This window comes from Bos taurus, chromosome 17, assembly GCF_002263795.3.
Source record: "Bos taurus isolate L1 Dominette 01449 registration number 42190680 breed Hereford chromosome 17, ARS-UCD2.0, whole genome shotgun sequence".
Classification (NCBI taxonomy): Eukaryota; Metazoa; Chordata; class Mammalia; order Artiodactyla; family Bovidae; genus Bos; species Bos taurus.
The window spans coordinates 52,634,656-52,649,982 of NC_037344.1; the positions used below are offsets into that span (position 1 = coordinate 52,634,656).

The following is a 15,327-nucleotide window of genomic DNA, read 5'->3' on the forward strand; positions in this document are numbered from 1 at the left end:
CAGTTTCCTTATGTGTAAAATTAGGAGGCTTTTGTGGTTATCCTCAGATGTTGGTTTCATTCAGCTAGAACTGTGGAAGATTCCAAAGCAGGATAACAAGTTCCCAGAATTCCTGGATCTTGAAACGCTTCTAGGGGTGGGGAGACTGCACAATGGCACCGGCAATAATCTCTCTGAAAGAGCACAGCTTGGCCCATCTAAATGTCTAGGTACCTTCCTCTGAGTTGAGGCACACGGCACTAACATGGGTCCCTGCTCTGATGCTCCAGTCATACTGGTTTTCTGCCCTTCCTTGAATGTACCAAGCTAGAACTGACTCGGGGCTTCTGTACATGCTGGTCTTGCAGGCTTGGGCTTCCTATAGGAATGCTGGGTGGTTCTGCCCTTCTCACCCTTCAGATCTCCTCAGATGTCATCTTCCCTGAGAGGACCACCTTTTATTACTCTCTTTAAAGGTATCCCCATTACTCTCTTTATTTCAACATTCATTTCCTTCTTTGCTCCCAATTTGTAATCACTTCGTTTATTTTTTGTTTGCCTCCCTGTCTGTTAGCTCCATGTCAGCGGGGGTCCTTTTTATTTTATTCAGAACTATATACCCAATTAGAGCCAGACATTCTGGAATGTGACGTCAAGTGGGCCTTAGAAAGCATCACTACGAACAAAGCTAGTGGAAGTGATGGAATTCCAGTTGAGCTGTTTCAAATCCTGGAAGATGATGCTGTGAAAGTGCTGCACTCAATATGCCAGCAAATTTGGAAAACTCAGCAGTGGCCACAGGACTGGAAAAGGTCAGTTTTCATTCCAATCCCAAAGAAAGGCAATGCCAAAGAATGCTCAAACTACCGCACAATTGCACTCATCTCACACGCTAGTAAAATAATGCTCAAAATTCTCCAAGCCAGGCTTCAGCAATACGTGAACCGTGAATGTCCAGATGTTCAAGCTGGTTTTAGAAAAGGCAGAGGAACCAGAGACCAAATTGCCAACATCCGCTGGATCATCAAAAAAGCAAGAGAGTTCCAGGAAAATATCTATTTCTGCTTTATTGACTATGCCAAAGCCTTTGACTGTGTGGATCACAATAAACTGTGGAAAATTCTGAAAGAGATGGGAATACCAGACCACCTGACCTGCCTCTTGAGAAACCTATATGTAGGTCAAGAAGCAACAGTTAGAACTGGACATGGAACAACAGACTGGTTCCAAATAGGAAAAGGAGTATGTCAAGGCTGTATATTGTCACTGTGCTTATTTAACTTCTACGCAGAGTACATCATGAGAAACGCTGGGCTGGAGGAAGCACAAGCTGGAATCAAGATTGCCAGGAGAAATCTCAATAACCTCAGATATGCAGATGATACCACCCTTATGGCAGAAAGTGAAGAGGAACTAAAAAGCCTCTTGATGAAAGTGGAGAGTGAAAAAGTTGGCTTAAAGCTCAACATTCAGAAAATGAAGATCATGGCATCTGGTCCCATCACTTCATGGCAAATAGATGGGGAAGCAGTGGAAACAGTGTCAGACTTTATTTTTGGGGGCTCCAAAATCACTGCAGATGGTGATTGCAGCCATGAAATTAAAAGATGCTTACTCCTTGGAAGGAAAGTTATGACCAACCTAGATAGCATATTCAAAAGCAGAGACATTACTTTGCCAACAAAGGTTCGTCTAGTCAAGGCTATGGTTTTTCCTGTAGTCATGTATGGATGTGACAGTTGGACTGTGAAGAAAGCTGAGCACCAAAGAATTCATGCTTTTGAACTGTGGTGTTGGAGAAGACTCTTGAGAGTCCCTTGAATTGCAAGGAGATCCAACCAGTCCATCCTAAAGGAGATCAGTCCTGGGTGTTCATTGGAAGGAATGATGCTAAAGCTGAAACTCCAATACTCTGGCCACCTCATGTAAAGAGTTGACTCATTGGAAAAGGCTCTGATGCTGGGAGGGATTGGGGGCAGGAGGAGAAGGGGATGACAGAGGATGAGATGGCTGGATGGCATCACCGACTCGATGGACATGAGTTTGAGTGAACTCCGGGAGCTGGTGATGGACAGGGAGGCCTGGTGTGCTGCAATTCATGGGGTCGCAAAGAGTTGGACACGACTGAGCAACTGAACTGAACTGACATACCCAATTCCTAGTCCACATAGTAGGTCTAAATTTTGTCAAATGAATGACTTGGCAGTTCCACAATTACGAAAAACCAAGGCATCTAGAGTTGTTTTCCCATAAATCCCCTTCTTTGGGGTTCCCTCGGTCAGGCTGGGCTTAGGCTGCACAAACTTCCGTCCCACTGCCTGCTTTCTTCAGATCCACGCCTTTTTTTTCCTCGAGGAAAAGGTTCTTCTGACATCCTGATGTCAGAAGGCTCTTCTCTTCCTCGAGGAAAAGGCTCTTCTGACACCCTCCTGATGTCATGCTGCAGTGACATCATTACCGCTGACCACTGCGTCCCAAGCCTGTCTCCAGGTCCCTTCCCTTAGAAGCCCCCATCCTTCTCAGAGACAACCCCAGCCCCTAACACTCTCTCTGCCAAGAGCCCACACTGCGACGTCATGTCCTCCCGCCCGCGAGGCGATGACGTCAGGGCCCACGGCTGGCGTCACGTGCCCCCCCCCGCTGGGGGCGGGCCTTGAGGGCGGCGCTTCCGGTCCGTGGAGCCTGGCGGCCAGAGCTGCGGCGGCGGCGGCGGCCGAGACGGGACGATGGCGGGCGGTGTGAGCGAAGCTCGGTTCGCCGGGTTGTCGCTGGTGCAGCTCAACGAGCTGTTGGAGGACGAGGGGCAGCTGACAGAGATGGTGCAGAAGATGGAGGAGGTGAGCCGAGCGGCAGTTCAAAGCGGCGGTGGCGGGGCCTCGAGGGGGGCGCGCGGGGCCGGGGGCCCGCGGCGGGCTGGAGGTGGCCCGAGGCGGAGACGGTCGCGGTGCTTCATGTTGGGTTGAGGAGACTGGGACGAGAAACTGGGGAGGGGGGCTTGAGGTGGGGTTGGGGATGAGGAGACCGAGGCTGGGGCGGAGCTGGGAAAAGCTCTTGGGTGGGACAGAGCTTGCGGGGGCTGGAGGGGTCCTGAGGCGGAGTGGAACGCGGATTAGGGAGCCTGGAAGGGGCATTCGGGGTCGTGGAGGGCTGTGGCCGAGTTTGGGGAGGCGAGGAGGAAACTGAGGGACCGAAACTGGGTTGGAATGGGTCGAGGGGACGGTAATCGAGGATTGGGGATGCCTGAGACGGGACTGAGGGGGCGGAAGGTTAGGTCTGGGCAGGGGTTGGTGTTGAGGGAAGGGTTGACGGGTACAGGGAAATAATTACTGGAATCTGAGGATAGGCTTTGAGGGGCTGAGTGGATTAGCTAGATAGGAATCTTAGGAAAGGATCGGGGGTTCCAAGATGGATGTGGGGGCAGTGTCTAGCTAAATCTGAGAGGTGGTTCTGAGATGGGCCTTAGGGGTGGGCAGGCGTCTCCAAGGCTGGGAGACACGGGGCAGCGGACTTACCTAGGTTAAGATCTGATTTGGCCGTTTATCTGAGGGATCCTTAGGGTCAGAGGGCCTGTTCTGGGTCTGACTTCATTTGGAAGGCGTCTTAACCAGTGTTGTCCCGGGGGCTCACCTCCGGTCTTGTGGATTGGCAGGATGCCATGCCCCGCTACGTAGAAGAAGGGAATGTGGTAATTCTAGCATGGTGGCTCTGCCCCACAGTGTCCTTCCTAGCTGGGGCCAAGGAGGATCCCTGAAGTTGTTTTTTAGGAGATAAACTGGAGGTCAGGGGCTGACAGCCCACCCCAACCTCTGATAGTAGACAGGCTGCCTGGTCTCTGCAAGGTGTGCCCCCTGCTGTTTCTGGAGATCTCCCTCCATCCCTTGTAGCAGGGTTTGTTCTCAGGGGTAACTGACTTCGCTCCTGGTGTGCTTTCTTCTGTCCTTCTCCCCCAGCCCTTTTGAACTCTTTCCCCGAAAGTCCAGCCCTGTGAATCTGGGTCCTCTCCAGGCTGGTAGACCCAGGCCCAGCCAGCTCTCCCCAGCCCACCTCCTGCTTTTGCTCCTTTGTCTCTGAAGTCTGAGCCTTCCCACGCCTACAGGGCCAAGCTTCTCACCCAGAAGCTTGTGTGGGGGCTTTTGGCTTGCTTTCTGCAAAGGGATTGACTGTTCAGCACTGAGCCAGCCCCCTTAAAAGGGGGCTTAGTATGGAGGTTGCACATTCAAAATCACTGGAAAACCCTCAACAGATCATTGTCCGGAGCTACAGAGAGGCCACTGTAGTAAGATGGTATCAGTCTTTCCATTAATCCACCCCTTGTATTCACAGGCTTTGTAACTTGGCACATATAACATTGCTCTGAGATGCAATTCACCCCATTTATGGTCTCCATGTGGCGCTTTCCTTTTAAGAGAAGAATAAGTGACAAAATCCATCTTTCTTGACTGAATGAGAGTTTCATGTCTCCAAAGAAAGAAAATCTTTGCTTAGTTAACTCTGCTTGTCAGTTGCCGGGAGACCTTTTGTTGACTGCCTGCAGGCATCTTTCTAGTTTAATAATAAAATGATAGGTATGTATTTCTAATGTGTAACACTGCCTACAAGTTAATTTTATTATATGTGACTCCTCAGTTTCAGGACAGAGTACTGTAGTTATATTAGTAGAACATTAATAGAAGTAAAGTGCCTTTTAGTGGAGGGAAGACTGTGGAGTCAAGTCAGTCTGCTGACTCAGGCTGTTAGGACAGCTTTACCTGTTCCTCTATCTGAGACACACCGTAAGTTACTATTTAAAGGGAGAGGCAGATTAATCTAGCAGGGTTTGTTTTTGTTTTTGTTTTTGTTTTAGTACAGGTGATCTTCATGCCAGAGTACCTCATACAAATACTGAGGACCAACCTCTCTTGATTAGGCCACGTGATTAAGTTAAATTACTCAGCAGAGGTTTGGTCTTCAGGGTATAGTGCTTTTATTAAAACAAGGAAATTGAACGTGAAAACCAGACTGCCTTAGCCAGGCAGCTCACCCAGCCATGGTGACCCTTCGAAAGTCCTGTTGCCCTGGACGTGTGTGGTGGGTTTCTGAGGGAAGGGCTGTGATGTGAACAACCAGCATTCTGGCCCTGGCAGTTTCACTCAGCTGCTGATGTTGCGTGTTGGTTTATTTGGGGGTGGCTGTGAGACAGAAGGAAATATTTGTGAAATAACTTTGACCAGATGGCATGTTTATGATCTGGTGTTAAAGAACATTCGGGCTCTGGAATTATACATTCCGGGCCAGGCCTGGCCACTGCCCAGCTGTGTGACTGCAGGCAGGTCACCTCACCTCTGTGAGCCGCCACTGGGGAAGGGTATGTGGGAAAGAAAATATACTTCCTAGTTTTATTTTTGGCCGCGCTGGGTCTTGGTTTACACATGTGGGTTTTCTCTAGTTGTGGTGAGCGGGGCTATTCCACTTGCAGTGATTGGACTTCTCGTTGCAGAGAAGCTGCCCACGTGCTTCTCTCATGGGGCACAGACTTTAGGGCACTCGGGCTTCAGTAGTTATGGCACAGGGGCTCAGCTGCCCTTTGGCCTGTGGGATCTTTCGGGACCGGGGATCGAACTTGTATCCCCTGCATTGATGAGACAGATTCTTAACCACTGGACCACCAGGAAAGTTCAGTGAAAATACTTCTCAGAGTTGACTTGGGGATTATATTAGAGAGTGCGTGTTAGGTGCTTGTGTGAGTGCTTAGTCATGTCCAGTTCTTTGGGACCCCATGAACTGTAACCCACCAGTCTCCTCTGTTCATGGAATTTTCCAGGCAGGAATACTGGAGTGGGTTGCCATTTCCTTCTCCAGGGTTAGGTCCTTAACATGGTACATATTAATGGTGTTCAATAAAGAGTAATTGCAGGAGTAATTTGTAGTTCTCTTTTGGAACAGTTACTGACAATCATGCATATAAGGTCAGCCCAACCACATAACAGGGTCTTATTTCAAGAATCTAAAGTAGATTTTTATTTGTTATTAGCCTAAATTTTTTTTTTAGCTTTCTGTGGTTAGTGATTGTCTCAGTAGCTCTAGAATGAGACAGTAAATAGAACAGGACTTTCAGGCGGAGATCTCTTACCCTAAACTGAGGCCTTTTTTTTTTTTTTTTTTTTTTAATTGGCAGAAGGAAGTGTTTTAAATTGTAGAGTAAGGCTTCTTCAAGCCTGAGGGGCTATTTTGTGGCGACTGCAAAGTGTGGCTAGGTTTTGAAGGCATTCACTGTTAGGTTTAAATAAGCTGTGTATTGTGCTTCACTTACATTGTTTTAATTGTGGCTTCTGAGCTGTAGTCCAGCTGGAAACTAGAGTCAAAAATGTTGGAGCGGCACACATTCTCATTTTCCCTGCCCGTGGGTTTCTCTTTTCCTGTTCCTCTTGTCTGCATGCAGTTCTCTAAAATGTGGTGTGTCCCTACTGATGGGCAGCTCTTTCCTTTTGCTCTGGGCTGATATTTCTTATGCACACGTTTTTATTTTTATGTCAAGTTATTTTTACTTGGCGGTGGAATGCGCCTTTGTCTGTCTGTCCACATTAACCCCATTGGACTTGCAGGGCACTCCCTTAAAAGGAACCATCGCTCAGGGGATTAGGCAGCTAAACCGGACCTCTTGGGTCATTCTTCCCAGTGTGCTTTCTGAGGAAATGCTGACGAGTTGGTGTTAGCTGAGGATTCACTAAGAATTCAAACTCAGAAACTCTGCTCCTGTGGCAGGTGAAACTGCCCACATGCAAAAACTGAGGATCTGAGAAACAGTTCTGTGGAAACTCAAGAGCCTGGTCTGGAAGAAGCTGTTTCCCTAAGGCGTGTTCTGGGGTGGTTTGTGTGGGGCTGCGAAGCTACTGCATGAATCATAATGGCTCTTTGAAGCGTACGGACCAGGGACTGCTTCCTCAAACGAGCTCTGAACGCTGGTGGGACTGGTTTTTAGAGGCTGAGATGTGAAACCCTTTTGAGTGGCTACTACTGGAGTATGTTTCTATTCCTGTCAGCCAGTCATTAATATATATAAAGGCGGCAACTTTTATGTTTAAATCTTCTCTTCCATGGACCTATGACTTTAACTCTTGAGTAAAACATTACTGTGTCCCAGAATATTTTCTGGAATCCAATATTGGCTGACTCTTTCTTTTTCAAAGAAGGCATCTGGATTTCGTGGAAAGACTATAGCTGCGACTTTGGTGACTTATTTCATTGTTTTCCAGCTCAGTGCGTCCCCTGGAAAGTGAGGACAGTGACCGTGCCTTCCTCTTAGGGTTCTTGTGAGGCTAAGTGGCATCGCAGGTGAAGCTGGTGGAGGGTGGCTCCCTTTCTTTGACGAGATTTTCAGAATTGTTTAGGCTGGCTTACGTGAAATCCGATCCCTTATTTTACTTAATTGCTGTCTACTTCCTCTGTATTGATTAAAAGCGCAGTGGGGGCGGCACAGCACAGAGCCGGCTTTTGTTACCGGCGATGTGACCTTTGGCAAACATTCTGTCTTTCCAGTTGCGGTTTCCTCGTTTTTCAACGAGGCGACAATAACAGCAAGCGCCTCCATAGGGTTGCAGGTGGGCTAAATCAGAGAAGTTGTTGATACTTATCACGGTACCTGGCACAGAGTGAACACTGAGTAGACTGTTGATATCGGCTGTTATTGCTAAAACTAAAAGGCATAATGTCCTGGCTGCCATTTCAAGCCGATTCCGTGTCTGGTCCACGTCTGTGCAGCACCCACCTGTGAGGCAGTGTAAAGGGTAGAAACATGAATAGCGTATAATCGCTGTATTATAACTTAGGGGAGAGATTCAGTGCACAGACATCCACAGCACCAGAGAGAATGGGAGGTGGGGGGCTTCGGATCGGGGAGATGAGACAGATGATGGTGTGGCCGCACAGCAAACTCACGCAGTTGGCGGGCGAGTGCGCCCTGGAAAGTGGTGGCAGCAGCCAGTCTTATGTTGCGTGTGCTGTTTTAGTCGGAAAGTCGTGTCTGACTCTTTGTGAGCCCGTGGGGTGTAGCCCACCAGGCTCCTCTGTCCATGGGATTTCCCGGGTAAGAATAGTGGAGTGGGTTGCCGTTTTCTTTTCCAGGGGATCTTCCCAGCCCAGGCATCAAACCCACATCCCCTGCATTGGCAAACTGGTTCTTCACCACCCAGCCGCCAGGAAAGGCCCATGTTGTGTATATTTTACCACAGTCGTTTGTTTATTTTCTTTAGAGGAAGAATAAGAGAAAGGCCACACATGAATTGTAAATAACATTGAATGTCAGATGAAGAGGGGCTTTCTGGCTAGGTTAGGTTCCTACTGCAAGAGATGGACTTTGATAGGCCGGCAAGCTTTAAGAAAATAAATGATGAAATACAGTAATTCCTGTAAGGGTGTGGAATGACACAAGGAACATCTGTGTACCTGCCAGCAGCTTAGGAAGAAAACGCGACCGAGCCAGAGCAAACCCTGTGCTCCATCCCGAGCGTGATTGCCACCCCCACCCCGCCAGGGAGCCACTGTCTTGAATTAGGTATTTATTTCTCTAAATTGTATATTGACAGAAGTGGGGGCTCAGGAAGGCGGCTGAGCCCGGGCACCGAGCAGGAAAGCTCAGGGCAGGTTTCATGACTCGTGAGTTACCAGGTCAGGTTTGCTCGTGTGAAGGGAAGTGACAAGAAAGAAAGCTGACGAGGCCGAGAGCCCGGGCAGGAGCTGCGTGGCAACTCACTTGGTAGCACTGAGTTTCCGTGACTCTGGAGCGGGGCCGCGGTGTGATCGGAGGAGCGCCGCAGGAAGGTGGGGGGTTCCGGAAGACCAGGCGAGAAGAGCTTAGGATTCGAGCCAGAGTTCTGGGGGGGGGGGAGATGCAGACCAGCTGGCTGAGCCCCTTCCTACTTCCCACCCTCGTGGAGCTGTACCCCGCTCCGCTGCCCACTGAGGGGCCCATCAGCTTTGCCTTCCAAACGCTCTTCCCGCTCAGTCACAGACACACGGCCCCTTAGCCTCTTTTGTGCCTCCTTGGTGGCACTTGACACACATTTTGTAAGTCCTTTGCTTCCCTGTGTCCCTGCCTGGCCCCGGAGTTCCATTCTTTGTGTCCCGGGCGCCCTAGCACAGGCCTGGCACATAGGCTTTGCCCAGTTCATGCTCCTGAGTGAGTGGAGCTAGCTGGGCTTTAAGCGAAAGTGAGTAAAAGGAGGGCCCAGAGCAAGCCTGGAGGGGGGGGCGGTCCCTGGGGCCGTGGAGCCCGGCAGGGGGACAGGCACGGCAGTTACGTGGCCTCGTGCAGTGGGCAGTTGACTGTGCGGTTCTGGAGCTCAGGGATACAAATGTGAGAGCTAAGTAACCTCTCCCAAGCACTTGTTGAAATCAAGGCGAACATAAAAGTTTAAAAGGCCAATGGGCTTATCGTCGGTGGGTTGGGAGAAGGAAAGAGGTGCCATGGAGGCGCAAGGAGAAACGGGTCTGATGACTCGACTTTACAGACAAGTCAGCATCCTTTTGAGCTGCTTGTGCTGTACAGACTGGTCAAGAGGAGCCTCAGGACACGTGCAGAATCGAGGTGCTCTTGAGCCCAGTCAGCTCGGTCGTAGATTCGGCTTTATCACAGCGTTTGGCAGGTTGGTGCTCAGGGGACCGTGCCAGGCCACAGTGCCTGGTGTCTGTAACGACCTGTGCGTCAGCCTCTGCTCATGGGTGTGATTGCTGAGGCTCGGAACACGCTGGGGCAAGAGTTCTAGCTGGTTTATCTCCTTCCTCGGCTCCAGGGGGTTTTTACATCCCATCATCATTCAGGAAAACCATCCTACCCAATGGTACAAAGACGGAGGAAAATTCTAGTTTCTTCACAGGGAAGAGGGAAAAGAGAGCCATGGGTGGAGCTGTCTGGTCAGTAGGTTACCTTGCAGTGCACGGGGGAAAGCATTTAAACTGTGAGCAATATGGTCCGTCATACCAAAGAGTGTATGTGAAAAGCAGATATTCAGATAGTTGTTACATTACAAGCAGTGCCATAGTTAATGTTCCTTTCCAATCAAATTTTCTATTGTCTCCAAGGTTAGCTAATGGCGCCCTGAGGTTATTTTCATACTGTAGCCCAGGGCCGTTGTTGGCAGGGGGACAGAGTAAGTGCTAATTAACGTTTGCCATCAGAAAGCGGCTTTCCTTAACGCGAGCACAGCTGATGTCGAGGAAGTTTATGCGTTTACTCAACCTTCATGGAGCACCTTGGGGATGTGAAACCACTAAGCCACAGAATTTTCATCTTTGAGGATCGCGCTGGTACACGTAAGCCGATCCCAATGTACCTGACGCAGTAGGGGTGAGGGCACGCCCTAGTGGGAGGGAGACCCGGAGAGCCTTTGCAGGGCTGGGGGTGATCCTCAGGAGTGTTTCCTGGTGATGACTCAGGAGCTGTGATTGCAAAGGTGAGTTAGCCAGGTAAGGAGGGAGAAGGGTTTCCGGGCCCCACAAAGAGAGACACGAAAAAGAAACAGCGGGTGCACAGGACTGTTGCAGGCCTCGCTGGAGGGACCAGGGCAGGGCATGAGAGGACGGGGTCAGAGAGGCCGGTAGAAACCCGACGGTCCCAAGCTTGTGGAAAGGGCTCGGGCTTCACTGTCCAGTCATAGGGAGGGTTTTAAGCCTGGGAGTGGCGCAGTCACACTTGGTGATTCATACAAATGATTCAGGCAGCCAGAGGAGGATGGATTTGAGGGGGTAAGACCAGAAAGCAGAGGGATCAGTCAGAAGGCTGAAAGAATTTGGAAGAAAAAAAATTTTTTCAGTCAGTCAGAATCTCTTAGCAGGGAACGCTGAACCCAGTGCCCAGTCTGCTGAATCTTGCTTTGCACACAACTCAGGTAACGACGCGCTTGGTCTTCTCGGCTTGTCAGTGGCAGATTTTTTACAGGGTGTAGGAGATAACTAGTAGACCCGATTATACACCATCAAGAAATAAATGAAGCTGCTCAAAAAATGGAAGATCAGCTGTTAAGCATAGTGGTTAAGACAGGATTTGGGTTGCTAGGAGACTTTGGACAGGGATGAACCTTCCTAAGTATTGGCTTCCCCATCTTTAAAATGGGAGGATTAAGATAGCATCCTTGAGAGACATTTGGAGGATGAAATAAGACGGTGTTTGTAAACTGGAACACAGTGCATGACAGTTTAAGAAATGCCCAGTAAGTAAAGCTTCAGCAGTTGTTAATGAAGTGGTTGGGGCTATTTGATTCGATGGCTTTTGATGGTGATTACATTAAAAGGGTTCCATGGTGAAGAAATTTGGGGAATCTGGTTAAATAAGAGGGGTTTTATTTTTGCTTTCCTTGTTTGGTTTCTCTCTTACAGCTATTAATAGCATGTATTGCAATATTTCCCACACTTAATCAGTCTGGTGGGGCTAGGTTCCCTGGGGCATACTTCGGCAACTGCTTATTTAAGGTCATAAATGTAGCCATCTGCTTCCGTGGCCCAGGAGTATGTTTTTATCACAGAGGGCTCTATGGTTACTTGATACTGACAATTCTGTCCCATCAGAGGCTGTCCTATTTTCATCTCTCTGTTTGAGAAGGCAAGGAAGTCTATATAGTGTATAAAATTTCTGATCCCAATTGATCAAACCTTTAAAAATTGCATTTTTAACATTCATATTATAGAAAAACTAAAAAATACAGAACTATGAAGAAGAAATACGTAGTCACGTGTGATACCACCACTCAGAGATAAACACTGTTAAACATTTTATATGTTTTCTTTATGTTTTCTGCCACTGGGATAATTTTGCATGTAGTTTTTGTCTTGTTTTTTATCTGTGAAGTTATGCCCTGAACACTTTATTTTTTGTCAGAAGATTCTTCAATGACATGATTTTTAGCGACTTATATTTTAATCATGTGGGTATGCTGCAACTTGGACAGCAAGGAGATCCAACTAGTCCATCCTAAAGTAAATCAGTCCTGAATATTCATTGGAAGGACTGATGTCTGACTCTGTGCAACCCCATAGACGGCAGCCCACCAGGCTTCCCCGTCCCTGGGATTCTCCAGGCAAGAACACTGGAGTGGGTTGCCATTTCCTTCTCCAGTACATGAAAGTGAAAAGTGAAAGTGAAGTCGCTCAGTCGTGTCCAACTCTAGCGACCCCATGGACTGCAGCCTACCAGGCTCCTCTGTCCATGGGATTTTCTAGGCAAAAGTACTGGAGTGGGGTGCCATTGCCTTCTCCGGGAAGGACTGATGCTGAAGCTGAAATTCCAATACTTTGGCCACCTGATGGATGGGAAGAATTGATGCATTTGAAAAGACCCTGATGCTGGGAAAGATTGAAGGTGGGAGGAGAAGGGGACGACAGGGGATGGGATGACTGGATGGCATCAGCGACTCAATGGACATGAGTTTGAGTAAACTCCGGGAGTTGGTGATGGTCAGGGAGGCCTGGCGTGCAGCAGTCTGTGGGGTCACAAAGAGTCTGACATGACTGAGCGACTGAACTGATGCTACAGTTATGTGACTAGTCCCTTAGGTACTGGGTTTTTGTTTTTGTTTTTGTTTTTTTGCTTTCATAATTTATATTGCAGTTAACATCTTTGAACATAAATCTATTAAAATATCAACACTTAAGAATGACTTATTTTCAAAAAATTATCTGGTGATTCTTTTTGTTAGAAATTTTATTCCCTGCATCAGTTAAAATTGCAGTTTTGTGTGTGTATGAAATTTAAGTAGAATAACTTAGAGTAACTGATTCTCCTTTGACTAATCCCTTTCTCTATCCACAGACTAGAAAAAAAAAACAAACCTCGTTATTAGAATAGCATTTTCTCATACTGAACAGAGATGAATAATTTCAGTCATGTGAGAGTAAACGTTATCTAGTGAACTGAATGTTTGAGTCAGGTGTTGGAAGTTCATGTCATGATATATTTTACATGTAAAAGCAAAATCTTCTAAAGATGTAGTCTTAATACACACCCAGATCTTCCTGGAGAGGCGTTTTCTCACCTGCACCTGTGTAAAGACCATCCCAGAAAATTCTCATACATTCTTTCCTTGTAGGTTGTGGTTAAGAGGAGACGAAGAGGGGAAAACCCCGAAGCTGTCACTAAACAAGTGAACACTTTGGTTGGTTGTGCTGGCAAGGAACTACTAATAAGAAAAGCAAAGTTTAGAAGTTCTGTCTTCCATAGACTGCTTTCTTTTGGGAAAGGGAGGAGGGATCTGGACTTTAAAATTACAGTAGAAGCTATTAGTTGACCTCCCTCCACTTAACTAAAGTGTCCCAGTAATTGGCGCTCTCCAGGCCCTTCATCAGGTACAATGATTGATGCCTCCCCCCATCATGGTCAGATCCCCTGGGCATTTCGGCTCCGACACTGAGTAATTACCCAGAGTCAAGTGTGTTGGCTCTCAGACCTGTTCACTGATTTTATTTGTTATCGTAATCACATGATTTCATTAAATACTATGGCGACTGATGAACCGTGTGTGACAGCTGTAAGCTGGGACTTCCCTGGCGGTCCAAGGGTTGAGACTTTGCCTTCCAGTACAGGGCATGAGTGTTCAATCCCTAGTCAGCGAGCTAAGCTCCCACATGCCTCCATGGCCAAAAAGCAAAAACATAAAATAGAAACCCTGTTGTAACGAATTCAATAAAGGCTTTAAATGGTCCACATCAGAAAAATCTTAAAAAAAAAAACCTGTAAGCTGAGGGCTAACAGGTGATTCACTAGAGGGGAAAAAGCTAGTAAATTAGGTACGGACTTGATAGGGGGAAATTGAAGATTCCAGAAGGATTCTGCTCTCATCTTGCTTGTCCAGTGTCTTTTTTTAAGTTCCCCCACAGAGAGGTTGTGGTCTGGATGAGGAACTTTTGAAACTTGAGCTAGTGGACCTTATTTCTAAGAAAAGACCTTTGCCTTAAATGAAAAACATGGATAAGATCTGTAAAATTCTAAGTGTTTCGTGAGTCACCACTTTAACCAAACTGCTCAGTTAACCAGCAGCTGAGCTGACTGGTTCTGATAGTATGAAATGAGGGCTTCTCTGTTTCCTGGTTCACCTGCAGTGAGGTTCTGATTCCGTAGGAGTAGGGTGGGTCCAGGTGTGACAAGCCCCTTGCTTTTAGGAGATGAGGGTCAGAGACAGGTAACATTGTGGTCTGTTTGGGTCCCATCTTGCCTTCTGCTCCTCACCCCTCTCTGTCTCCACCCTGAGTCCCCAGGAATTGCAAGGCCCCTGATGCCAGGAATAACGCTTGTTATTGGCACAGCTGTCCACACAAGTCCAGGAAGTGGGGAGATCTTGTTTAGTTTTCCTCTAAATATTAGGAAGTAAGTCTTCTGGGGAAAAAAAAAAGCCCAACAGAACACCCTGGTATGTTGTGCCTGCCAGAAATAGAAAACAATCAAGTTGTGTGTCGCTGAGACCACTAACTTCTTCCCTGGGGCTAGTTTTTTGCATTTCTGTGTTCATTTTTGCATTTAAAGTGAATAACACTCAATTTTTAAGGTGCGAGCCAGCTCCATGTGGAAAGGATTGGTCGAGTCTGCATCCGTCATCTGCTGCTTTCTAAGGACAGCAAGTTTCTGTCAGCAAGAAGGATTTTGGTATCTGCCATCAGAAATAGCTGTCTTTTTTGGTCTAATACATTCTGTTTGAGTGGTTGTTTTGGTGGAACATTTGATAAGCAGCTGGCAAATGTCCTTTCCCGAGTAGGCTGTAGCCTTGGAGATGGTTTCACACAGCCCACGAGACTGTTGTATTTTAGAACAGTTTCAGAATGTTCTCCAGTTCTTTAACTGTATTTTTTGTTTTTTCAGGTTCTTAATTTTGTTAGCATGTTAAACAGTCCAACTCAGCAGCTGTTAAGTTTTTTCATAAAAACTCAAGGAATACTTGGGTTAAATCAAGCCACATTGGGTTGCGTTTGCAAGTCTCCTCTGGGATATTGTAGGCTTGGATTACAGGCTCCTCCTGAGAGGCTGTCTCTAATTGGAAGACTCTGATAAAGTGATTGCATCACTGGGAACATCTTTTCACTGAATGGAAGATGAATTTGGGTGTTCTGATAACCTTTAGTATTTAAGCCTAAACTCAAGTTGCATACAACTTTGGTGAAATCCACCCTAAACTTAATCGGTGAACTAGATCAAGTATAGCACAGCTAAAGGAAATGAGGTTAACCTGGCTGAATGCACGCTGACCTTTTATCACCTAATCCCTAAGCCTGCTGTGTTTAAAGTCTTAATGCAACCTGAACGTTCCTAGTAGGAAGTACAAAGGCTGAGATTTCTTCCGTTCTATATCTTTGTATTAAAAATAATTCTCTACTGAATTTTATTTATAGAGG

General features: G+C 47.3%; 1 protein-coding gene across 1 annotated transcript in view; it reads left to right on the forward strand.

Moving 5' to 3' along the window:
- Window positions 1-2,686: 2,686 nt before the first annotated feature.
- The window catches only part of VPS37B (VPS37B subunit of ESCRT-I), a 31,383-nt gene continuing 18,742 nt past the window's right edge, over window positions 2,687-15,327 (forward strand). The window contains exon 1 of the mRNA NM_001205357.1: window positions 2,687-2,816. Within this exon, the coding sequence (NP_001192286.1) occupies window positions 2,706-2,816 (111 nt within the window). The 5' untranslated portion in view covers window positions 2,687-2,705. The remainder of the gene's footprint in view (window positions 2,817-15,327) is intronic.